The sequence below is a fragment of the Xyrauchen texanus genome, chromosome 13, assembly GCF_025860055.1.
Source record: "Xyrauchen texanus isolate HMW12.3.18 chromosome 13, RBS_HiC_50CHRs, whole genome shotgun sequence".
NCBI classification, from domain to species: Eukaryota; Metazoa; Chordata; class Actinopteri; order Cypriniformes; family Catostomidae; genus Xyrauchen; species Xyrauchen texanus.
The window spans coordinates 43,397,692-43,424,569 of record NC_068288.1 but is presented as its reverse complement, the minus strand read 5'-3'; the positions used below and the strand labels follow the sequence as shown (position 1 = coordinate 43,424,569).

The following is a 26,878-nucleotide window of genomic DNA, read 5'->3' as shown; positions in this document are numbered from 1 at the left end:
GGCCAACAGGAACCCACAAACCAAGTATGGCCCACATTCGCCATTAGGGAGCGCTACAGGCCACTCCCAAAATTTCGTTTTCTGGTCAAAAATTTTCTAATATGGTACATTGATACTACTGGCCAACAGGAACCCACAAACAAAGAATGGCCAACATTCAGCCCCTAGGGGGCACTAGAAGCCACGCTGAAATTCCCATTTTATGGTCAAAAATGTTCTAATTTGGTACATTGATACTACAGGTCAACAGGAACCCTCAAACCAAGAATGGCCAACATTCACCCCTAGGGGCGCTACAGGTAATTCCCAAAAGTCCCATTTTCTGGTCAAATATTTTCTAATTATGTACATTGATACTACAGGCCAACAGGAACCCACAAACCAAGAATGACCCACATTTGCCCATAGGAGGCGCTACAGGCCACGCCCCCAAAAAATATTTTCAAAGTGATACCATTTCCACGCCATTTAACCAATTCTTTTGAATCTTGGTGTACATGCCTCATTTCTCATTGGGAACAAAAACGCCTCAAGGATCCATAAGGTATGATGGATTTTCCTGTAGACTGAAAATGTTTCGTTTAGGATTCAGACAGAAATACATGTTTTTTGGATTCATCCATTGAGAGGGTTTAACCCCAACCCTCTACTGATCAATTTGAAATGATTTGCCATTTTGAGGAGGAATCCGCATTGCTGCTTGCAGCTATATTTTTTGTATTGTTTTCCTGATAAAATATCTAAAAATCCTTAAAACAAAATCAATTTGATTGATCTTATTTTTGAAACAACAATGCATAAAATATTTCGGTTCTTTGGAGAATGTATTTTTTAACATGTATATTTTTATATTATTAAAATAAGGTAATATAACCGTTTACTTTCAATTTTGGAGTGACAAAAGACGTTCTATTTATACAAAAATAGAATGTAACATTTCTGTGTTGTTGAACTTCAACAACACAGAAATCCTCAAACCTTTTTCCTAAAATTTGTTAAGACACAAATGTATTACATTTGCTATAAAATAAATGTGGACAGCATAGCTTAAAAATAAATGGCAACACTTTACAATCTTGTTCCATTTGTTACCATTAGTCAACTACATTAATAAACATGAACTAACAATGAACAATACTTTTACAGCATTTACTAATCTTAGCTAATGTTTACATTTTATCAAAAGTTGTATAAGTTAACATTAGTTAATGTACTCTGAACTAACATGAAATAACAACTGTATTTTGTAAAATAACATCAACAAAGTGTAATAAATGCGTCTTCAGCAAAAGTCTATATTTTCTCTCCATTTCATCTCATGGCTTAAACAATTGAGATATTAATGAAATCTCATTGGTGATTTTTCCTTTCTATGGGTGTTGGCCCGTCTATAGCAGGACTTTTTTTTTTTTGGTGGGGGCGATTAGCGCTCCGACACTCTTACTGTCAACTCTAACGCTTTCTGGGGAAATGAATATCAGTCAACACACTTAATTGTCTCCAGTAGCACTGACATAAAATATTAACAAGCTTCTATTATAACATATGTCTACACGTGTTAGCATAGGACGGCACAGAGAGTGGCAGAAGGGGTTAAAAAGAAAAAAAGAGGGCAAAGATTTAAAGAAGTAGAATTTTCCCAAAAAGGAAAATTCTTTCATCATTTACTTACCCTCATGTTGTTCCAGTCCTCTACAACTTTCTTTCTTCTATGGAACACACAAAGAGATTTTTTTTATTATTATTTTCTGGTCATTTATTTCTATACAGTTACAAATAATGAGAACTGGAGCTTTCAAGCGAAAAGAATGCAAAAGCACCATAAAAGTATAATAAAAGTAGTTCAAGCAACTCGTTTCTCACTGATAAATGGTAAATGGTCTGCACTTATATAGCACCTTTTTAACCTTAGCGGTATTCAAAACGCTTTACACTGTGTCTCATTCACCCATTCACACACACATTCATACACCAATGATGGCAGAGCTGCCATGCAAGGCACTAGCCTGCCATTGGGAACAACGTGGGGTTCAGTGTCTTGCCAAAAGATCGGCATATGGAGTCGTGTGGGCCGGGTTTTGAACCACCAACCTGCGATTAGTGGCCAACCCGCTCTACCACCTGAACCACAGCTGCTCCAATCTGATGTGAAGCCATTCAACAGACTTAAATCTTTATACACTGAAAGTCCTCCATCTGCCATGTGTCATATATTAGCCTAACTATGATGCAAACACCTGTTCACAAAGCTATAGTGAATCTGCACAGCTCCCACAGAAGCCAACTATTAACCTTAGTTTACATGATAGTGACTCTATTTCTTTGAATTATTAATGTAGTTATTTACGAGAACATGCAGTATAACTGAAGGTGTATAATAAGGCCTTAAGGGTGCATTCTAATGCATTACAATACCTTTAAAATACCTTTTGTGTTCCACGGAAGAAAGAAAGTCAAAGGGGCTAGGAACAACATGAGGGTGAGTAAACGAATGGTGGAGTGAACTATTCCTTTAAATGGCAAATCGTGAAAGGCAGCTGAGAATGTGAGGATTTATTGGAAGAGTTTGAAGGAGAAACAGAGAGCGGTGTATGTTTTGTTATCTGAACATTACAGAGAAGCCATTACCATGCAGGTTCAGCCCAGCGTAGCAGATATATTCAGCATAGCAGAAGCACATATTGATTTCTTAGAAAAGTAAATCTGGCTCTAAGTAAATATTATGGCAGCTGCCCAAAGTCAAACACCATTACGCCGCAGAAGCAAGATGGAGTCCTACCTGTCCTGTTTTTGTTCTTTCTTAATATATTTTAATCAAACTAAAGAACCAATTAAATAAATACTGGATTTCTTGGGCTTTTATTCCAAGTACATGGAACTGAATAATTACCATATTCATATACCATGGTATTTATATGGTGCTCCAACATACCCCAAAGAATACCATGGGAATTAACATGGTATATGTCCAAAAACGTGGTCTTAACATGAAAAACCATATCATGATAGATTTTTTTAGAGTGTGTTGTTTCTTTTACTAGATCGGCATTAATTATTAAAATTGTCTAGATTTAAAATACGGAATTGCTTTCTCGATCTCAATCTTTACAAAATAGAAATATGATTTTATTTCCAATTTACATCAGTTGATCTCAAATGAGAAAAAAGATTTAAACAAGTCTGAAAAAAAATATTTTTGTGTTTTAGAATCTGTCAGTTCCCTTTGGACTGTTCTCGTCAAAATACTGGCAGGGTTAGGCTGTGTTTTGAATTATTTTTTAAATGTTATGTTTTCCCAGAAATCATCTATATCCAGTTTCCTGTTTCTAAAAGCCTAAAAGTAAAAAGTTACTTGTCATTCACCAATTCAGATCTGTCTATCTCAGTATCAAATTATTGAATAATCAGACAAAAACAAATTGAATAAATAAAAATGAGACAAAATCTCTCTTTTCCACAGCTTACCTGCTTCACAGCCCTCAATGTTTTTAATCTTAATTCAATCTGTTGAAACACACATCCAGAGGAGGCCAGAGAGAGCAGCAGTCCATAAAATAATAATCTCATCAATGCCTACTCACAAATAAATCCCTAAACACACACACATACTGTATACAAAAAGACTAAGCGCTATTAGGGCAAGACAATGTATAACTCTATATTCAAAGAAACTTAAATAAGCAGAGCAATGTTTTCATAGCACCACAGAGCACAGTGTTTACACATTTAAAAAAAATATTCAGTATTTCAGCCAGCCCTAACTCCTATATGCATACAATTAAAATATTTTTTATTTAATTTTTATCCCCATTTTCTCCCAATTTGGAATGCCCAATTCCCACTACTTAGTAGGTCCTCTTGGTGGCACGGTTACTCACCTCAATCCGGGTGGTGGAGGAGAAGTCTCTATTGCCTCCGCTTCTGAGACGTCAATCCGTGCGCCTTATCACGTGACGCATTGTGCATGACACAGCGGACACTCACAGCATGTGGAGGCTCATGCTACTCTCCGCAAACCACGCACAACTTACCACACACCCCACTGAGAGCGAGAACCACTAATCATGACCACGAGGAGGTTACCCCATGTGATTCTACCCTCCCTAGCAACCAGGCCAATTTGGTTGCTTAGGAGACCTGGCTGGAGTCACTCAGCACACCCTGGATTCAAACTCATGACTCCAGGGGTGGTAGTCAGCGTCAATACTCGCTGAGCTACCCAGGTCCCACACAATTCAAGTATTAAATAAACCCCATCATGAGATGTTTCACACCTGCAGAATGTGACAGAAGTAACCAGCTGCAATGCACATGTGTAAGTCAACCATATCATTTCAGCCGAGATATGCAGCTATAATTGATTAGTTTTAATGTGGCACTTTCACTGTAAGACTATGAGACATGAATATGAAAGCGAGTGAGACGCAGAGAGAGAAAAAGAAAGGTCAAGAGACCATGCACATGTTCTCACAGAGGTGTCCCCTTCCTTCAGAGGTAATGCACTGATTTTTACCCATGCTGCACCCTGATAAATGTACCTCATGTTTTCCAATGTCTTTCTCCTATTGAGGGACACAATCAAAGCAAAGCGAGGCACATTACAATATCAGTCCTTGCTTTTACCTTCCTGGGAAATGTGTTTCTGTCATCTCTTGAAAATGGAACATTTTGTGATGAGGTTTTTCACCCCTCTAGCCTTTCCAAAGGACCACTTTATAGCCAACTAAAAGATTGTCTTACCTATAGACAGGTCTCTGTGGCATTTTACTAGGTTAACACATTTACTATGTGTGTACTGAAATTTGCATTATTATGGCGATAGTTTAACCACAATATATGCTAAGAAAATGGACAGATGGCATTTACATTTTAAGGGTTTCTCACCTTCACACATGGCTCCACTTGCAGACCCAGGTTCGTATCCACGTTGAAACCAGGAAGTAAAAGTGTTCACTTAATCAGTGAGCAGCGTGATTCGATTGAGGTTGCACTTTTCCGCCTAACCTTTCATTTTTACTCCACTAATGATAAAGTTTGGGTTAGGGGGTGGAGTCCATAAAATATGCATTCCTCTTCACTGTATTACATTGTGTACAGCTGAAAGGAACGTGGTCACAACTAGCATTTGGCTACCTCTCCTGGACATAAATGGAGCACACACTTGCCTATACACACTACAACACATACTGCTTTGGCCACTGGGGCAGTGTTTTACATTTTGGTAAGCATGTACAGATTTTTGCTTATGAAAAGTCGACCTACTCTTTCCGATTTCACTGTGAGATCAGGCTGATAGGCTTATGTGATCTTTTACATTCAATATTACTTGCTAGGTCCAGTTGCCTTTGGCATGTAAATAAAATTACTAGCCAGTTGGCAGGTAAAATTTTTTTGGATCCGAACACATCCGAGCATCCGAACACAACCTCATGCGGAACATGTTCCACTACGCACAAAAGTTCAAATTTAGCAAACTCTGACCTGTGAATTTGCATGACAGTCCTCTTGGCTCAATACAAAGAATGCATATTTCAAAGCTGTGTGATTTTGTTGTGACAGGAAAGTGAGTAGATGGTATATTCTAACATTTTAAATATAATATTATTTGTGATTTATTGTTCATTAAAACCAGAAACACTTGAGCCTGATATCATATTCTGTCCATTACAATATTCGAAATAATTTAGCATGCTCAAAGCCTATTGTGACTGGCTTTATGCTTAAAATGCTTGAAATTAGTTTTGTACAAGTGTCCATCATACATGGGAACTCCTTTAACACTGAGCTCATTAACATGGACACCAGAAAGCCATTTATTGTGAAAAAAACAGGTGAAGACTCAAAAATGGCATTTGTGTTAACATGCACTGTGTTGGCAGCTTTCTCTTTACCCTCACATACTCGTTCAGTAAGCAGTGTTCTCCACAACAATGTCTAACAGCCGCTACATTTTGATGACTTTACTATTATACTTAAATGTTGAAAATAGAAATAATAAATAATTAGTAGGTGTGTCCCGACTTTTGGGTGGTAGTGTAGAAGTTTGTCACATACCATGTGTCACAACAAATGCTGTGGATGACCATGATGGTCATAGTGGCCTCAGTTTTGTTTCAAATCTTCTAGAGTGTGTGCTTGTGTGTGAGTTTGGGTTAGCTTGGGGACCTAGGGGAGCCTGGCATGTGATGGCCCATCTGCATGTCACCTGGCTGGTGCGCTGGGGAGTGTGGATAATGACTGGTAAGGAATGGCGTCGCTGGGCTTCAGTGGAGGGGTAATTACTGAGTGGAATCCATGCAGAAACGGCACATCTGGATCCATCAGGCTAATAAACGAATGGTACAGTGACTTGAGCAAAGATCGGGAATGTCAATGTCACGTATCAGAGATGAATATAGACAGTGTAAAAAATGCCTTTGCCAAAAGAAACAGAGCCAATAGGCTGACATTGAATGATACTGACACTATAAAAAGACACTACTCAAATATCACTTTTTTTTAATCCAATTATTTGGATTATAGATATTTGTTAATCCAACCTTTTATTCACACTTTCCTACCTTTTCAAGCACACAGCCTTGAGTTTGTCAGCTTCAAAGCAATTACTGTACTATAGTTAGGAATGAGAGTACATGTATGATTTGAGGGTCAGGGTAGGGTTGGTGTAGGGTTAGGTATATGGTTAACGTTAACAGTGAAACTACATATGTAATTAAGTGCAGATACTTCACATGTATGGACAATACAACAACACATATATACATAATAAGTACATTGTTTTAAATCTTAGGTATATGGTAGTTAAAGTCACTTATTATAAATTGGGTCCAAATGTACTTGTGGAGCACTCTGCAGCAGCAAAACATTTTGTGTAATCAAGTGTAAATTTATTTAAAAAAAAAAACAATTTCACTAAAACTTTCACACTTCGTTTGATGTCAAATGTTCTCTTTTTTTAGTTACCCGAATGAATAAACTGTTAAAAATTAATTTGGAAGTACGGGGACCTGGGTAGCTCAGAGAGTATTGACACTGCTGACTACCACCCCTGGACTCATGAGTTTGAATCCAGGGTGTGCTGAGTGACCTCAGCCAGGTCTCCTAAGCAACCAAATTGGCCCAGTTCTAGGGAGGGTAGAGTCACATGTGGTAACCCCCTTGTGGTCATGATTAGGTGTTCTCTCTCTCAATGGGGCACGTGGTAAATTGTGCGTGGATCACGGAGGGTAGCATGAGACTCCACATGAGTCTCCACAGTGTAATGCACAATGAGCCACGTGAAAAGATGTGTGGATTGACTCTCTCAGAAGTGGAGGCAACTGAGACTTGTCCTTCGCCACCCGGATTGAGGTGAGTAACCACGCCACCACAAGGACAATATTTTATATTCTGCATAGAGATGCACTTTTTCGTTTCATAATCTTCTGGCACATGTTTTTTTTATTTGATTCCCCTGAAAATTTCTATACAGTTCAAAAGTCTATGCATTAAATTCTAAACAAACTTATTTCCTTCATTTAGTCAGTTGATTTTTAGTCCTGTGCTGTATATATGATACATGTGCATATTCCAGGCTCTGCAAATTTCATTTTGTTTTTATTGCAGTTTCATCGTTGCTCCTAATGTAATATGCAACATCCAATTATGCCGCCTGTGTTTACTAAAAGTGTATTTATGAAAACGTGTGTTTGTTTGAGCAGAAAGACAGGGCTGCATTAGTAGAAGTAAGATCATGAGCAAATATGGCACTAACTGAATCAAGTGTGGACTGACTGCATTAAAAGCAAACAAAGAAGAAAAAATTATTTTGAATAAAAGAGAAATGTACTTTACCCCTGACGTTGCTCAAAAGTAGCAAAAAATAAATCAGCAGTGTCTGTTGTCACTTTGTTTTGACTTTAGTGTTTAGTGTTTTGGTGGTTTTAACATAAGGAGAAATTAATGGACATGAATTTGTTTTACATATGCCACATACACAATTAAACTTTATACACATCCTTTACAAAGCGGTGCTTATGTATACACACTTATATACAGGATATATTTTCACTCACTGTCAGATATTGTGTATATGTTGTAGTGACAATAAAGTGATTTGATTTGACCCAAATATACTGTACGTGGGTCAATATATATGCACAAAAGTGTAGGCCCTTAGCTGCATTGGAAAGCTATAGGATGCTCCCTTTCTCCCTATTTAGTTAATAACTTAACCTCCAGTGTGCTGTCTGTCAGCAATGGTCTAAAAACATTTTGAAATGCTCCTTATTTTCATCCTTCGCATACAGTCTCTGAAAGCAACGTTTAGCCCTATAGTCCTTGTCTGCTGTCATTGTGTTTAACAGTTTGCGGTTTCACAATAGATCAATGAAAATTTCACAAAGGCATATCGGATGAAACCAGACACTCTAGTCTTTTCACTCATGTCGTTTTGTTGGTGTATCTATCCTATCTGTGCATCAAAAGATTAACCCTTTAATGACAACCCAGATTCTTCTGAACTGAGATCAGTCAGTTTAAATGAAATTAATTTGTGCATAGTGTATAGTGAAGACCAAAAAAAACTATGTACACACTCAATGATGCTGGGTCGAACAATGATAAGGTCCTACCTTCAATGTAGCTTCTTCAGTTATTCAAAAGTAAATTAATTTAATCCTTTTTCACCCCTAAAGTTTTAACCCCTTGTCTTAGTATGCTAAGCATTCGCGTTATACAGACTTGAGCTGGGTTTGCCCTCCCATAATCCTTCAATATCTAGCACTCTCAAATGTCGTTAAGTCTGGATTTCCCTTTAAATGGTGGTTCAAAGTTGTGTTGTACATGTTTACATCTAGACTAGGAAGGCCCAGACTGTGTCTCACCTGCCTGTCTGAAAGTCTGTGCTGTCCAACTGCCCCTCATCTTCATACAGATCTTCAATAGATCACTGGAGCAGTGAGAAGTTCCTTGCTGCTTCAAATGCTCCACCATCATTCCGGTACCCCAAAAAAACTGCTCTTCACTGCTCTTCTCCCTATGCACTGCAAAGGACCCTTCTGTCAAGCTACCGAAGTTTGCAGACAACACCACTGTCATTGGCCTCATCTGTGATGGTGACTTGTCTGCATAGAGATGGGAGGTTGAACAGCTGGCTGTCTGGTGCGGTCACAACAATTTTGAACATACTCAAAAAAGTAGAGATGATAGTGGACTTCAGGAGAAATCCCCCCGGACTTTCCCCTCACCATCCTGAACAGCACTGTGGCAGCAGTGGAGTCATTCATGTTCCTGGGCTCTACCATCTCTCAAGACCTGAAGTGGGACACGCACATAGGCTCCATAGTGAAGAAGGCTCAGCAGAGGTTGTACTTCCTTCACCAGCTGAGGATGTTCAACCTGCCACTAGAGCTGCTGACACAGTTCTACTCAGCCTTCATTGAGTCTTTCCTGTCTTTGGTTTAGCCAACCAATTAGACAGAAGGAAACTACAACAGACAGTCAGGACTGCTGAGAGGATTATTGGTGCCCTCCTGCCCACCCTCCAAGTCCTGTACATCACCAGAGTGAGAAACCGTGCAGATAGAATCGCTCTGCACCCCACACACCGTGCCCACTCCCTTTTTGAACTGTTGCCCTCTGGCTGGCGCTACAGAGCATTCAGCACCAGGACAACCAGGCACAAGAACAGTTTTTACCCTCAGGCCATTTACCACATGAACAATTAAACTGCCTTCAGGACTCCCATAGTGCAATAATGTATACATATTTAATTCAATAACTGTACATACCCCTACCTTGCACATATATTACCACTTGCACATGTACATACGCCATATGTCCTATTTTTTGTATGTCTATTAATACTCTTACCTTGTTTTATATTCTGTCTCACTGTAATGTTCTGTGTGCACTTGTGTGTTTCTCCTATCACTGAAAAACAATTCCTTGTGTAAGTGAGCACACTTGGCAAGAAAATTCTTTCTGATTCTGATTCTGATTCTGATACACAGCGTGTAAGCCAAAGAAGCCTTGAGCTAGCAGTGTGTGTGTGTGTTTGTGTGTATTGTCCATCGCCAGGGCTTTTAAATTTATCCCAGTTATTAGCCATGCTTCTCAACGAGCCAGGGCACCTGGTGCCACTTTTCACATTGCCTCTTCAGTCTGATTAGCATGCTAGAAGAGAGCCTCGACGATCAGTCTGTTCATGCTAGCACAAAGTGCTAACTACCTGTCTGTATCACAGCCAATCACCACTCCATGCAAAAACCAATGCAATTTTTCCAGCAACAACACCACTGATGGCCTTACGACGTAGATCGATCTCTCGGGCTGATTGTCAGGTGTAATGCTTTTTTAATTGCTCTGGGAAAAGTGAAAATGGCTGCACTACTGTTTCCAATATGTCAGGGTCTATCAGCTATGGACAGATGCTGCGTTGGGTCTTTTATTTATTTAATTTGTTGTTGGTTCATTGTCTTTCTCTGCTCAGATTGAGCACTGTGCTAAAAATGGCCCCTGCACCGCTTCAGACAAAAGCCGTGGCACGATTTGCTAGCGCTAGCATAAAGACGGCGAGAGACAGAGAGACTGAATAATGTGTTTGTCAGTGGGCTGATGACTCAGCTGAAGAATAAGCTCTGGTCCAGCCTGGTGTTTCACATGACGGTAGCTTTGCAAAAGCCCCTTGACAAGTCAAAAGAGTTTGTACAGATATGGAATAGTAGACTTGAAAACTAGATATGCTTTTCCTGAAGGAAATACCATTGCTTGTATGCACAAGAACGGTTTTATAGTGTTGGGTAAATTTAGGTTTTAGGCTTTGGTTCTGTGTAAAGTTCTGTCGTAGATGCGTGGACGATTTTTTTCTGCTAATGGAAATTCAGTTTTTGCATAAGGGCAGTAAGAGCAAAGTGTTAATGGCTGTTTTGTGCTACACTTAATGTGTTATATTTTAACACTTTAAGTTAATTTGGTCTTCGTATCAGCACTGACTTAAATATTTTGTTTTGTGCTCTGTTTCGTAGGTATATTCAGGGTGCTTCATCTCCAAAAGACATGGTCATCATTGTGGATGTGTAAGTAACCTTTTAAACATACAGCACATTAAACAAAACTATATACATACTCTTTTGATCTCTCTCTCTCTCTCTCTCTCTCTCTCTCTCTCTATTTGTTTCATATGCACCACATTAACATACTCTGTCATTGTGGACAAAAACTGTCATTTGCCATGCACATAAACCAGTATGGTACTCTACTGCCACCCGTTGGGTAATATGACCATGTAGCAATATCGTCTCAAAATGTTGCATCTTGTTTGGCTTATACCTCTATATTTTTCATCACAATGCAATTGTGTCCTTGACATATGACTTGGAGTTTATGGTAAAGTAAAAATTTCAGTTCCAGTGGAGTTCATGTAATTTTGAGCGGCAAGTCTAAAATTTGAAATGTCATGCAACTCAGTCACAGCCAATCATATCTGACCACTAATATGTATTGTGTAAAAACAAAACAAAAATGTACATTCTACATAACCACTTGATTCTGACTAAAACTGATGAAAAGCACTTTTTTTTTTAATAGTTTATCGTTGATATTCCATATTTTTAGGTGTAATTAAATAGTGTATTGATAAGGCAAGTATCACTATTACTACTGATTTTAACAAACTCCTAACCATAATAGCACATATAAATCCCCTAGACATCTATTATTGTTTTTATCTGGAAGAAGTATTTGTCTGTTTGCAATACGTCTATAAGATATTTCCTCTTGGATGTCTAAAGTACATTCAGTAGATGTCTTTGAGCCATTTATGATTTAGAATGTATGTAAATCTGCTGTTTTTATGATGTTTAACAGATGTTAACTAGAATGTGAGGCTTTCCAAAAACACTCTAAACAGATATTTTGAGGGGCTTTTCCACTGCATGGTACAACTTGACCCAACTCGACTCTGCTCGCTTTTTTTGAGTTTTCCACTGTGGATAGTACCTGGTACCTGATTAATTTTTTATTACCACCTCGGTCGAGGTTCCAAGCAAACCAAGCCGATAGTAAATGTGACGTAAAAATCCTGTAGATCACTGATTGGTCAGAGAGAATCGTCACTACCAGCGTCACTGGATTTCCGACCACGACATCAACCCACTAGTTTTAAAGTTAGCAACAGCGATTACAGTATCGTTTGTTCACGCGACTTTCGAATTGTGAAAAAAGAAATGGCTGTGCACTAAACCACCTCGTGGTCAATAAACATGGTGCAGACGGTCCACTCGTTAGCGATGAGTGAAAGGAAAAATTTGACCGCACACGGCTACTACCGAACCTACCAACAGTGTAGGGAAAAGTAAAAAATAAATGTAAAGTGTCTACAGAACCATCAAGGAAAAGTGGAAGTGGTTCGACCAAATGGACGCTATCTAAACTGGTGAGCAATGGGAGGGAGAGTGCCCTGGACTCAGCCATGATAGAGGATGGTACATTTAGTTACGTTAACTTTATACTCAGCTTGAAAGCTTCACTTTATTTACTTGACCAGCTTCTGGAAGCTTGCTTCTAAAAAAAACAGGCAAATTTAACAGTTACACTTGTGTAAAATCACTGCTTTATGCAGCACAATGAGCTAGTAGCTAACAGCTAGTGGTTGTGTTATTGTTTTGGTCAGTTTGTGTCGTGTTTAAGATGATGTCACGGCAGTAGATGTGGCGCAACTATGACGATCAGCCTATAATCCCACCGGAGATGGCACTAAACTGCAGTGGAAATGCAAGCTCAGAAACATAAAGCGAGTAGAGTTGAGGCGAGTCGAACCATAACGAGCAGTGGAAAAGTGCCATTGGAGATCTACGTGTGGTAGACACATGAATGATACCTAAAATCTTGTGGAATATTGAGGAAGGGTGTGCTATTTCTTTTCTAAGAAATCAGAATTATGATGTTTTGGCTGCAGATGATAAAATGGGTGAAAATATCCCATAAATTTGCATTAAAGAGGGATCTGAGCTGTACAGTATTTTGAGATCAGAATATTATAGGCTTTTTTTTTTTACTCTAGAAACCATATAGAAATGCACTAACAAACATGCAAAACCCCTTTTAAAAGGCTTAGAAATGCCATGGCAACCACGAAAACAGAATAAAGATGAAATGTTATGAGAGTAATCTCATAATAGGCCTTTTACTAGAATAAAGTCATAACATTACCAGAAAAAGTTTAATCGTTCCGAGTGTAATCTCATAATAGGCATTCTACGAAAATATAGCCATGAACTTTCTACAATAAAGTCTTAACATTATGAGAATAAAGTCATAAAATTATCAGTAATCTCATAATAGGCTTTTTACAAGAATAAAGCCATAAAGTTTGGAGAATAAAGTCGTAACATTATTAGAATAAAGTCTTAATAATCCGAGAATAAAGTCGTAGCATTATGAGAATAAAGTCTTAATATTATGAGAATAAAGTCGTAATATTATGAGAATAAATTCGTAGCATTATGAGAATAAAGTCGTAATATTATGAGAATAAAGTCGTAATATTCTGAGGATAAAGTCGTAACATTATGAGAATAAAGTCGTAATATTCTGAGGATAAAGTCGTAACATTATGAGAATAAAGTCGTAATATTCTGAGGATAAAGTCGTAACATTATGAGAATAAAGTCTTAATATTATGAGAATAAAGTCGTAATATTATGAGGATAAAGTCGTAACATTATGAGAATAAAGTCTTAATATTATGAGAATAAAGTCATAATATTATGAGAATAAAGTCGTAATATTCTGAGGATAAAGTCGTAGCATTATGAGAATAAAGTTGTAATATTCTGAGGATAAAGTCGTAACATTCTGAGAATAAATTCTTAATATTCTGAGGATGAAGTCGTAATATTCTGAGGATAAAGTCGTAATATTCTGAGGATAAAGTCGTAATATTCTGAGAATAAATTCTTAATATTCTGAGGATAAAGTCGTAATATTCTGAGGATAAAGTCGTAGCATTATGAGGATAAAATCGTAGCATTATGAGGATAAAGTCGTAATATTCTGAGGATAAAGTCGTAGCATTATGAGGATAAAATCGTAGCATTCTGAGGATAAAGTCGTAATATTCTGAGGATAAAGTCGTAGCATTATGAGGATAAAGTCGTAACATTATGAGAATAAAGTCGTAATATTCTGAGAATAAATTCTTAATATTCTGAGGATAAAGTCGTAACATTATGAGAATAAAGTCGTAATATTCTGAGAATAAATTCTTAATATTCTGAGGATAAAGTCGTAACATTATGAGAATAAAGTCGTAATATTCTGAGGATAAAGTCGTAACATTATGAGAATAATGTCGTAATATTCTGAGGATAAAGTCCTAACATTATGAGAATAAAGTCTTAATATTATGAGAATAAAGTTGTAGCATTATGAGAATAAAGTCGTAATATTATGAGAATGAAATCTTAATATTCTGAGGATAAAGTCGTAACATTATGAGAATAATGTCGTAATATTCTGAGGATAAAGTCCTAACATTATGAGAATAAAGTCTTAATATTCTGAAGATAAAGTTGTAGCATTATGAGAATAAAGTCGTAATATTCTGAGAATGAAATCTTAATATTCTGAGGATAAAGTTGTAACATTATGAGAATAAAGTCGTAATATTCTGAGGATAAAGTCGTAACATTATGAGAATAAAGTCGTAATATTCTGAGGATAAAGTCGTAACATTATGAGGATAAAGTCGTAGCATTCTGAGGATAAAGTCGTAACATTATGAGAATAAAGTCGTAATATTCTGAGAATAAATTCTTAATATTCTGAGGATAAAGTCGTAACATTATTAGAATAAAGTCCTAATATTCTGAGGATAAAGTCGTAATATTATGAGAATAAAGTCGTAATATTATGAGAATAAAGTCGTAATATTATGAGAATAAAGTCGTAATATTATGAGGATAAAGTCGTAACATTATGAGAATAAAGTCGTAATATTCTGAGGATAAAGTCGTAACATTATGAGAATAAAGTCGTAATATTCTGAGGATAAAGTCGTAATATTATGAGAATAAATTCTTAATATTCTGAGGATAAAGTCGTAATATTCTGAGAATAAAGTCGTAATATTATGAGAATAAATTCTTAATATTCTGAGGATAAAGTCGTAATATTCTGAGAATAAAGTCGTAATATTCTGAGGATAAAGTCGTAACATTATGAGAATAAAGTCGTAATATTCTGAGGATAAAGTCGTAATATTCTGAGGATAAAGTCATAATATTCTGAGAATAAAGTCGTAATATTCTGAGGATAAAGTCGTAACATTATGAGAATAAAGTCGTAATATTCTGAGGATAAAGTCGTAACATTATGAGAATAAAGTCGTAATATTCTGAGGATAAAGTCGTAACATTATGAGAATAAAGTCGTAATATTCTGAGGATAAAGTCGTAACATTATGAGAATAAAGTCGTAATATTCTGAGGATAAAGTCGTAACATTATAAGAATAAAGTCATAATATTCTGAGGATAAAGTCGTAACATTATCAGTAATCTCACAATAGGCCTTTTACAAGAATAAAGCCATAAAGCTTAGAGAATAATGTTGTAACATTATGTTAATAAATTCGTAACATTACAATAAAATAAAGTCGTAACATTTTGACTGAAATAATGAAACTTTATTATGAGAATAAATATGTAATGTTTTAAAACAAATCTCGTAATAGGCCTTTGACACGCATAAAATTATAAAGTTTAAGAATAAATTCGTAACATTATGATAGTAAAGTTGAAATATTAGATTAGATAATGGGTTGAGTGTACCTGCATTGAACTTTTCTTAATGGCATGCCTTTGTGAACTTGAGTGTTGAAATTATCCATGCACAACATTTAGAGTCATTTGTAGCACTGCGGCGTAGATTAACAAATAGGTGATTGCCTCAATCACACAGCCATTATGCACATAATCGTCAAGAAAACCATTAATATTCTTAAGTAAACCTCTCAACAAAAACTGCTTAATGGAGGTTAATTGTTGCTAGCTGGGAATGAGCCATAACCTTAAATAGATACTGATATCAAATTAAAAAATAAAGCAATTGCAGCTGTCGATTTGCCAAAGCAATCTCATGCCAATCAAAAGCACCTTCACAGTGAACATTTGTGACAATCTTCAGACTAATCTCATTGTAACTACTGGAAACATGAGACAATACTGTTGTCACAAGCCTTTTCTCTCCAGAAATGCTGTTCAAATGTGCTCGGCTTTATTAAAGCTTCTAACTCTGGAAGCCAAATTACACATGAACTCATGCGCTCTATGATTGCTTTTTCAATAGCTGCTATAGGCTATTAATAAGTCCAATTTGCAGCTTGGAATTCAAATGTACTTTGTTTCTGAAGATAGGCTGTCTCCGTGCTGTCTGTTGGCTTTTAACATGCCGTCTTGAATTGACTTTTGATGGATGTGTCTGGTACTTAGCAACAGGTTCTGCTTGGCAGTTTTGGGTGTTTCAGTGTAGGGCCATTTTGAGAGAAATGTTACTTTAATGTAAAAACAGCAATTGCTTTTTTATACAGGTTGCCATATAATAAAGAATATAGATATCATGGCAGAATACTTGTTGCACTGCCTTTCATTTATGCTGATTTTGATCATTTAACTGTCACATTGTTTGTTTTGGGGTTTAATATGACCTAGATGTTTCTCCGTGAGATTTACCATGACCTTTGTATTTATAGGAGTGGCAGTGTGAGCGGACTGACCCTGAAACTCATGAAAACCTCTGTCAATGAGATGCTAGACACTCTTTCTGATGATGACTACGTAAACGTGGCCCGGGTAGGTGCACGCATACACACACACACACACACACACACACACACGTACACACATACACACACACACACACATACACACACACACTGTCCAAACAGACCGTAAATGTGTGCAAAAAATGCCTCAGCAATGTGTTGTATTTCAGAATATAAATAATGTAGGGCGGAACTAGGTAAATGGTCTGCACTTATATAGCGCTTTATTAATCTTAGTGGTTTTCAAAGCACGTAACACTTTGACTCATTCTCCCATTCACACACACACACTCACACACCAATGACAGCAGAGCTGCCATGCAAGGAGCTAGCCTGCCATTGGGAGCAACTTGTGGTTCTGTGTCTTGCCCAAGGACACTTCGGCACTTCGTGTGGGCCGGGAATCGAACCACCAACCCTGCAATTAGTGGCCGACCCGCTCTACCACCTGAGCCAAAGCCGCCCCAAAACTAGGTATTTGAATTGTTAGGAATTACACAATTCAGCTTATGAATCTGATTCCCTAATAGTTTCATTAACAATTTATTTAGTAATTTCGAGGTAGAAATATTTGGAAATAAGAAATGGCATTTTTATAGATTCAATAGATTTGATAGATTTTGTAGATTAAAAGCAACCAGTCATCAGTTCAGGGAATTGGACTACACTGGTCACGCTGTGTGTTTCTTGCTCTAGATTCAAATGAACCAGCTCATAAGAGTCATTTGTTCAAGGAATCGGACTAAACTGGTTATGTTGCATGTTTTGCACTTTAGACTCAAAAGAACCACTCGTAACAGTCATTCATTTGGAATAAGACTACATTGGTCACGCTGAATTTTTTTTGCTGTATACTCAAAAGAACCGACTCATAAGAGTCATTCAGTCGGGAATCAGACTACATTGGTTGCACTATATGTTAGACACTATAATCTACACCATTGATTTAAAAGAACTGACTCAGAAGAGTAATTTGATCTGGAATCGGACTACATTTGCTGTATGTTTAATGCATTAGCCTCAAATGAACCACTCATAAGAGTCATTCGTTTGGGAATCAGACTACATTGGTTGCGTTGTGTGCTTTGCACCGTGTATTTAAAAGAACTGACTCATAAAATTAATTTGATCGGGAATCGGCTACTGGTTGCGCTGAATGATTCAGTGTTCAGTAAGTAATTGGGTCAAGTGTATATTTCATGTTGATTATGAAGTGTTTATATCATTAAGAAAGGACATTAAATGGTAAATAAGGGTGATAGACTGAAAACATGCCAGCGATATTTGATTTAAAGGTGTTGATGTCTGAACTTGAGGATATGTGGTGCGTTTAGCAGGAGTTGATGTGCGAGTCCTTAGAAAGAGTCTGTTTATTTCTTGATTAGTGAGCATATAGATTGTCAGACCTGCAGTTTTTCCCAAACCTCAATTTTCATGTAAAGTCATTAAGCAATACAGATTACATTCAACCCATTAATTTGAACCTATATAAAAATGCAAATGCAGAATGCACACCAAACAGAGCTTGAATTTAATGTGCAGCGAGTTTATTGTGAGCACACAATAGCAGCACACAGATGCAACCCACACATATACACAGCTGCGCATACACATAAAGAAACATTAGCGTTTTGGAGGGCCATGCCAGTAATCCGGGCTGATCCATGGCTCTTAGTGTGTGTTTCCTAATCCCGGCTCCGAGTGCGCAAAATGAGCATCATAATCTGAGGCGCAACACGCCTCATTCTACAGCCCAGTGAAGAAAAGCAGTCTTAGACCACATTAGGATCGCTATGTGTGTTTACCTTCAGACACTTAAAGATTGCTAATTTTCCCACAGCTGTGCTTTCACAAACACACACAGTTTATGCTGAGTTGTGTGCATTTAATAAGTAATGCTGTACTGATATGACAGGTATAGTTGTGTTATTAGTTTAATAATCACTTCCTGTCATTTAGATCTCATACTAGTATTTAGTGGCATTTGTTTATTGAAGCCTCACTATCATTATTGCTCATAGTTAGGTTTAGTCTATGCAAGTACGTGAACACAAGCTTCTAGCTACGCAAGTTTGATTTTGTGTGTAGTTGCGCAATAACACTTTGAATTCTCAAAGTTGCCACAAGGGGCGCTCTAGATTACAGTATTGTGAACTGTCTTCTTCCTTGGTCAGTTTACTCTTTCAATTTGACTACAGTCATGTTGGAGCAACAGTTTGAAGAGAATATTTCTGAGCTAGTAAGTTAAAGTTAATATATTAATAGCAAACTTACCTGAATAATAACACATCCAGTTCAATTACACAGATTTGGAAGGTAACTCAATCACCCCCTTGAGTACTGAGGTTTGTTAATGCCACAGTAAAGCAAGAACACGTTACGCATGTTGAACCAGACCACACGTTGGCAATGCGTTGACCAAGCCCTCACATCTGCGAATGCATACTTGAGGAAAGTATCTTTCTAGCCCAAGTATCAAACTTTTGTCCGTATCTTGCAGCAACCTTGATAATTGCATAGCAACTCAGAACACCTAAGCAACTGCATAGCAATGCATGGGCAAGCACCATTTACTATTTCCTTCAGCAATCTTTTTCATCTGTAAAGTATACATTTGAACATTCGAGTACCTTTTAAACCAATCAGGGCTTCGTTTCCCAAAAGCATCGCAAGCCTAAGTTGATCATAGAGATCACTGGCACCAATGGTTTCTTCGATCTACTTAAGCTTACGATGCTCTCAATTCAAGTTTAAATAGATTACAAGTTTGATACATGCTGATTCGTCTGCAGCAGAAGCATATTATCAACTGGGAAAACTATCAGGTGTAAGTGACTCTATTAGTGTATGTTAACAGAAAAAAATATGATGCTGCAAGGTCTAATGGATATGAATAAGGAAATGTTTAAAAAGTGTCTCAATCAAAGCTTCTAATGGACTTTATGGCCCTCTTTCTATCCATCTATCTCTCTCTCTCTCTCAGTTTAATGAGAAAGCATATGCTGTGGTGCCGTGTTTTACGACGCTGGTTCAAGCCAACATAAAGAATAAGAAAATCTTCAAAGGGGCAGTGAAAAACATGGAGGCCAAAGGGACAACAGACTACAAGACTGGCTTTCAGTTTGCTTTTGACCAGCTGTTGAATGTAAGACACAAACACACACTGTTGCCTATCAAACTAAATTGAGACATGCTATATAGTTATATTGTACTATAATTCTATACCTCTGTATGTTCTATTGTATATACACTGAAAGCCAAAAATTTGAATAATGTACATATTTTGCTCAAATGGAAAGAAAGTGGTACTTCAATTTCAGTTTCAATAAAGTGGCATTCAACTGATCACAACGTATAGTCAGGGCATTCATAACGTGAAATAATACTATTACGATTTGAGAAGATATTTTTATACTTCTTAAACTACTTCAAAGAGTACTCATTGAAAAATCTTCCATGTGCAGCAATGACAGCTTTGCAGATCCTTGCCATTCTAGCTGTCAGTTTGTCCAGATACTCAGGTGACCTTTCACCCCACACTTCCTGTAGCACTTGCCATAGATGTGACTGTCTTGTCGGGCACTTCTCACGCACCTTACAGTCTATCTGATCCCACAAAAGCTCAATGGGTTTAAGATCCATAACACTCTTTTCCATCTATCTGTTGTCCAATGTCTGTTTCTTTGCCCACTCGAACCTTTTCTCTTTTTTTCTGTTTCAAATGTGTCTTTTTCTTTGCAATTCTTCCCATAAGGGCCTGCACCCCTGAGTCTTCTCTTTACTGTTGTACATGAAACTGGTGTTGAGTGGGTAGAATTCAATGAAGCTGTCAGCGGAGGACATGTGAGGCGTCTATTTCTCAAACTAGAGTCTCTGATGTACTTATCCTCTTGTTTAGTTGTACATCTGGTCTTCTACATCTCTTTCTGTCCTTGTTAGAGACAGTTGTCCTTTGTCTTTGAAGACTGTAGTTACACCTTTTTATGAAATCATCAGTATTTTGGCAATTTCAAGGATCGTATAGCCTTCATTCCTCAAAACAATGACTTTACATCAGTAATGTCCTGACTATACTTTGTGATCAGTTGAATTCCACTTTGGTGAATTAAATACCAATTTCCTTCTGAAACAACAAAATCTGTACATTATTCCGAAGTTCCAAAAGTAAAGTTTTTTTTTGGTCTACTAGCAATTTCCAACAGTGTAAAGACAGGCAGAACAGGAGATTTATGTCGTTTTTGTCATTTATTCTGAAAATTTTGAAAATTCCCACTGCAGTTTCATTTCAGAACATCTAAAATTCTGTTTTGTGTTTAATAGAATTTCTATGCTGAAAATGACGCTGATGGAAATTAAACAATTAAATCATATTATAACACTTTTTGTGTAATTTGGCAAAATCTCAGCATGATTGGAAATGATGCCCAATAAAAATATTCTGCTCACAAGTGATATTTATTTACATTCATTCTTTATTTGTTTTCTTCAAAAATCACTTGTCTCATATTTTATCTCAAGCATGCTCTTTACTGACACTTTTGTCCACTTGGTTAACAAGTACACTAACTTTAAAAAAATAAAGATATTAGGGACAAAGTTTTTTGGTGTGATGGAAATAACAGTACAACCGGGAGACACTAAATACTTGTATGGTTTTTGTTTATTTCACTAGATCATGGTTCGGCAACCTTTTTGACATGGAGTGCCATTTTTGTCATTTGCTTTGCTTAATGTCCATTTATATTTTCAATTATATTTCATTTAAATGTAAATTTGGTCCCAATATCAACTCATGTTTTTCTTACATTTCCTTATGAGAAATTAAAATAGACACAAATGAGTCAATTGTTGATATAAAGTATAAAATGAGCATAGATAGCATAGCTCAGACAATTTGGTCTTGGAAGAATTTAATGACAAAAGTACATTTTGAAAGACTTGGAGACTTTGGTATCTTATTCACAAACTTCTGAGATCTCTTCAGAAACTCTAGAGGAGACACATTTGAAATTACTTTATACTTCAGGTGAAAAATCAGGAGACTTCAGCAAAAGTCCCCATTCATGTAATCTCATTGTTGCGGAGGCGAAACTATGTAGACCTCGTTTGTGATTTGTCTTTCTATATGGAGACAAGTGAGGTCCAGGGCCTATATGTTTTCTATTTTTCAAGTCAGTCACTCAGTTTGTGGATAATGGTTTGTCAGAAACCACGATGAATATGACTGTGGAATGGCATGCGTGCTGATGGTGTGCATAACGGCGTGAGAAACAGAACACCATTTGTTGATGACTACGTATGCAGGTTCATCACTTATGAGGCGTGTTTTGGGAGACTGCTGCTCTAACAGACCCTGATGTTGTGATTGATGACCGAGACTGTGATGAGACGGGCCGCATACACACAGATGAATTTGTATTCTCTTATGACTGAAGAGAATATTCTCTACTGTAGCTCTCGTTCTGACTTTCTCAGACTTTTCCAACCTCTACTGTTTTTATAATCGCCACTACGACCGAAACCGGCAAGGCATTTTCATTTCTGCTGGCCATCTTCTGATAGGCCGAGAAGATAGCCCTAAAAATGTGTAATTGCAAAATTATTATTTATCTTTATTAGAATCTTGTCACAGTGATGTCGCATAGGCTGAATGTCAATGACAGCTGTGATTGGATGCAAGAGAGAGAAGGGACTTTTGGGTAACTTTTAAGAAGTTTAAGAAGCGTACGAAAGCAGACATATGATTAGAGGAACAGGCATGCCTGCACACACACACACACATACACTCACTCACGGTTAAGTGTCTCTGCCGAAAGGGACACAAAATTGTTGTAATTGGTCATTACTTTATGTACATGTATAGAGTATGTTTTTGAACACTTTCTCTCTCTCTGTCTCTATTTCTGTCGCTCACAGGAGACCAGCGCTCCAAGGGCAAACTGTAATAAGATGATAATGATGTTCACTGACGGCGGTGAAGATCGTGCTCAAGACATCTTTGAGAAGTACAACTGGCCAAACAAAACAGTGAGTTGAATCGATCAAAATCGCACATGCCCACCAATTTATGACGGCACAAACAGTGTGAAGTAACAAAATCCAAGCCAATGAAAATGAACAACCTTTTGAATGAATATAATGAATCACTTTTCGCTTCATCAAGTCAGGTTATACACAGAAAGCTATAATGACGTCACAAAAAATTAAAGTAATTTAATTTGCATAGCAACAGGACTTTTGAAGCTTAGCTTTTCTTTATGTGATGTTTAGCAAACACACTGGCAATTGGTCAGTACATTAAAGGGATAGTTCACCCAAAAATGAAAATTGTCTCATCATTTACTCACCCTCATGCCATCCCAGGTGTGTATGACTTTCTTTCTTCTCCTGAACACAAATTAAGATTTTTAGAAAATAGCTCCAGTGGGAGTATTGATGCTGACTACCACACCTGGAGTCACGAGTTCAAATCCAGGGTGTGCTGAGCCAGGTCTCCTAAGCATCCGAATTGGCCCGGTTGCTAGGGAGGGTAGAGTCACATGGGGTAACCTCTTCGTGGTTGCTATAATGTGGTTCTTGCTCTCTGTGGGGCACTCGTTGAGTTGTGCGTGGATGACGCGGAGAATGCCGTGGGCCTCCACACGCACTTGGTCTCCGTGGTGATGTACTCAACAAGCCACGTGATAAGATGCATGGATTGACGGTCTCAGACGTAGATGTCCACCACCCAGATAGATGCGAGTCACTATGCCACCACGAGGACTTTAAGCGCATCGGAATTGGGAATTCCAAATTGGGGAGAAAAAAAAAGAAAATAGCTCCAAAAAGCACATAATGGCAACATAAAAGTAATCCATATGACTTCAGTGTTTAAATCCATGTCTTCGGAAGTGAGATAATAGGTGTGGGTTCGAAACAGAACAATATCTAAGTCCTTTTTCACACTTTACTCAGATGTGAAAGTGAAACTAATCAGGCACCACATGTGACTTTCAGATATGAAAGTGAAAGTGAAAGTCAAGATTTAGGGTAAAAAAGGACTTAAATATTGTTCTGTTTCAAACTCGCACACATTATATCGCTTCTGAAGAAATGGATTTACACACTGGAGTCATATGGATTATTTTTATGTTACATTTATGTGCTTTTTGGAGCTTCAAACGGCTGATCACAATTCACTTGCATTTTATGGGCCTACAGAGCTGAAATATTCTTCTAAAAATCTTTGTTTGTTTTCTGCTGAAGAAAGAAAGTCATACACATCTGGAATGGCATGAGTGTGAGTAAATGATGAGAGAATCTTCGTTTTTGGGTGAACTATCCCTTTAAATAGCAAATTAGCAAACCAAGTGCAATGACATTTATATTTAAGTGTGACTTTAGTGTCCGAAATACTTTTGTAGATGGTCATATCCTTTTGCTACACCTATCGTATGCTCTAAAAGGTCCATGTTTTATCCACAGGTGAGAGTTTTTACATTCTCAGTTGGGCAGCACAACTATGATGTAACTCCGTTGCAGTGGATCGCCTGTGCCAACAAAGGTAGGAGAGTGTTTGCCTGTGAATATCAATTTAATGAGGAGACTTGAACTTGTCTTTAATTGTCAGGCTTTTCATCTGGATTTGTTCTTTTGAATAAGGGGCGCTGCTACTTGCTAGGCATGATTCAAAGGGTCTTTAACCATGGTAAATGCACTATGCCCTGGCAACCACATAGCAACATCCTAGCACCCACTGAGAACAGCCGGCAACCACATAACAACACCATGGCAATAACCCACAACACCCTAGCATTGTGATGCTGAGTTGTGCACATGAAAACAACACTAAGTTTGTCATTAGAAAACAAAACAATCTAGTAACATTTATAAAAAAAAACAGATATATTTACGGGTCCTAAGCAAAATAGCAACTTGGTATGTTAGTGTAGAATTCAACTGATGTGTGGTCACAGGTTTGTGTAAAAACTGAGTAATCCGTTTAATATTACCACTTTGAGGTTACATGTAATCCCGGTCAACTCTGCTCAATAATGTTGACCTCTCTGACCTAACAATCTAATTCCTGGCATATAGTGCATAAACTTCCCTACTCTCTCAGCTTTGTCTTAACAATTCCCCCTCTCCAGCTCTCTGATTAGTTAATAGCGAAGAGTGCCAGAATACCGTCCCAACCACCCCTCCCCACTTTCTAATTAATTAGCCAAAAAGCAACTGGCTTTCCTGCGATAAGTGCATTCGCAACTTCTCCATGTATCCAGCCAAAACTGCTTGCACTAAAGGATTAGTCCTCTGTGCGGCCATGTTTTCCGCTGTAATGACTGGCAGAGAGGGGACATCCCCTGGCAATGCAAGCAAGACGCCTTTCTTAGCTTTCCTCTGTGGATTTGATCGCCAATGTAGTCTATCATTTCATTGCGATATCACAAAACAACAGAGGAACACCTCTGACACCCTCAACAAAGACGACATCATTTGCGCCTTTCCCTCTAGTGTAGAATACATGTACGACACTGTACGCAGTTTAAAAATTCATAAATGAACGCTGCCTCAGTTAAAACAAACAAACAAACCCAAGCATGCAAACAAATGCTTCCACCTTCGAAAATATGCAAAGCGCTTTTTGACAGGCGAGGATTGGATCGGATTGTCTGCGTCTTTTTTGTTTGATTTGACACAAATGGATCCGGCTTTTTGTAATCGTGACCATGTCAAGGGATCAGACTCACAGCAACAATGAGCAGCATGTTTGTTTGACACAGCTTAGCGTGTGTTGTCACACGACCGGCTGTCTCCCAGCGAGCCTTGTTCACACTCCACTGGCACAAACAAAGTCTCATATGGCCGCCGCTGAATCAGAGACAAATGTGACTCGCTTTGATTCCCGGTGACTCTCTGATTTGATTAGATTCTTTCTAGGTTGCTGATTGGTTTGACCCTCAGACATCTCCTGAACACTCTTTTTTTTCACTTTCTTGACTTTGATACACTTCTAAAGATTTAAATGTTTTAATGGTTGCTGATTCATTAACTGCCCTAGATTTGACTTCTTTATCGGGACCTTTGAATTTAGAGTCATTTTAAGGGGCCGTCGCCTTAATGGAATGAGCTGGATTCAATACAAGTTAAGCTGGTCTGGTCAAGCTAAGACACTTAGACTTTATTAATTATAACTTTAAAGATGATTTACATAATGCCAAAAAAATTAACAGAATGAAACCAAAAGTTAGCCATTGCTCAGCGAGGATTTAAGAGTTCATGTACAATAGGGTGTCAACATGAAGAACATTTTCATATTTAAAATTCTTTTGAAAATGTTATATTATACTGTCTTGTAAAGCTTTATCAAAAAGAATGGAATGTTTTAGACTTGTTTGGCGCCCTGGGCGAAACCCGCTTCAACGGGGGTGGGGGGGTTGTACTGTATGTGATTCTAAATGAGAACACACCCAAAGTTGTGGACATGTGGGTGTGGGGGGGGGGTTCTAAATGAGAACAGCCCCAAAGGGGAGGGGGCGCAAGATGCCGCCCTAGACAACTGCCCATGTCGCCCATGCCAATATCCGCCACTGAGTTAGACAAACCAACTAGTATCACAAAAACCATTACAGAATTCAATAAATCCATTGTTAATACTTACTAATGCTTGTGCTGTTGTTTTCCCTCCAAAAAATGTACCTTTCTGGGGGATGATGTAATTAAGGAACTGGCATTTGTTAGTTTAAAGGGATAACAGAAAAGACTATGATGCAGAGTGATATTGAGTGTATAGGGGATATTTCTAAATGAATTGCCAGTTTTTCATTTTAGAATTCAATGCATAACAAAATGGCATATTCCACTCAAACCAAAGTGCTATCAAATAAAAATGAACTGCACATTTCTGCTTTTGAACCATCTAGTCTTCCATTGTAAATGCCATTTGCAGTTGCCTTTTTTAAACCGAGGAACAAGTGTTATTCAAATGTTATTCTGGTACAATATATGACATTATGTCACAAATGCTGTTATTTTAGCTTAACATGTATTGAACCGGGAACATTCCTTTAATAGAAGACTCTGGTTAGGAAAACAA

General features: G+C 37.6%; 1 protein-coding gene across 1 annotated transcript in view; it reads left to right on the top strand.

The window, feature by feature from the left end:
• The window catches only part of LOC127654421 (voltage-dependent calcium channel subunit alpha-2/delta-2-like), a 282,058-nt gene that overhangs the window by 215,148 nt on the left and 40,032 nt on the right, over nucleotides 1-26,878 (top strand). The window contains exons 9-13 of the mRNA XM_052141606.1: nucleotides 11,007-11,057; nucleotides 16,732-16,831; nucleotides 19,787-19,948; nucleotides 22,723-22,830; nucleotides 24,268-24,346. Of these exons, the coding sequence (XP_051997566.1) occupies nucleotides 11,007-11,057; nucleotides 16,732-16,831; nucleotides 19,787-19,948; nucleotides 22,723-22,830; nucleotides 24,268-24,346 (500 nt within the window). The remainder of the gene's footprint in view (nucleotides 1-11,006; nucleotides 11,058-16,731; nucleotides 16,832-19,786; nucleotides 19,949-22,722; nucleotides 22,831-24,267; nucleotides 24,347-26,878) is intronic.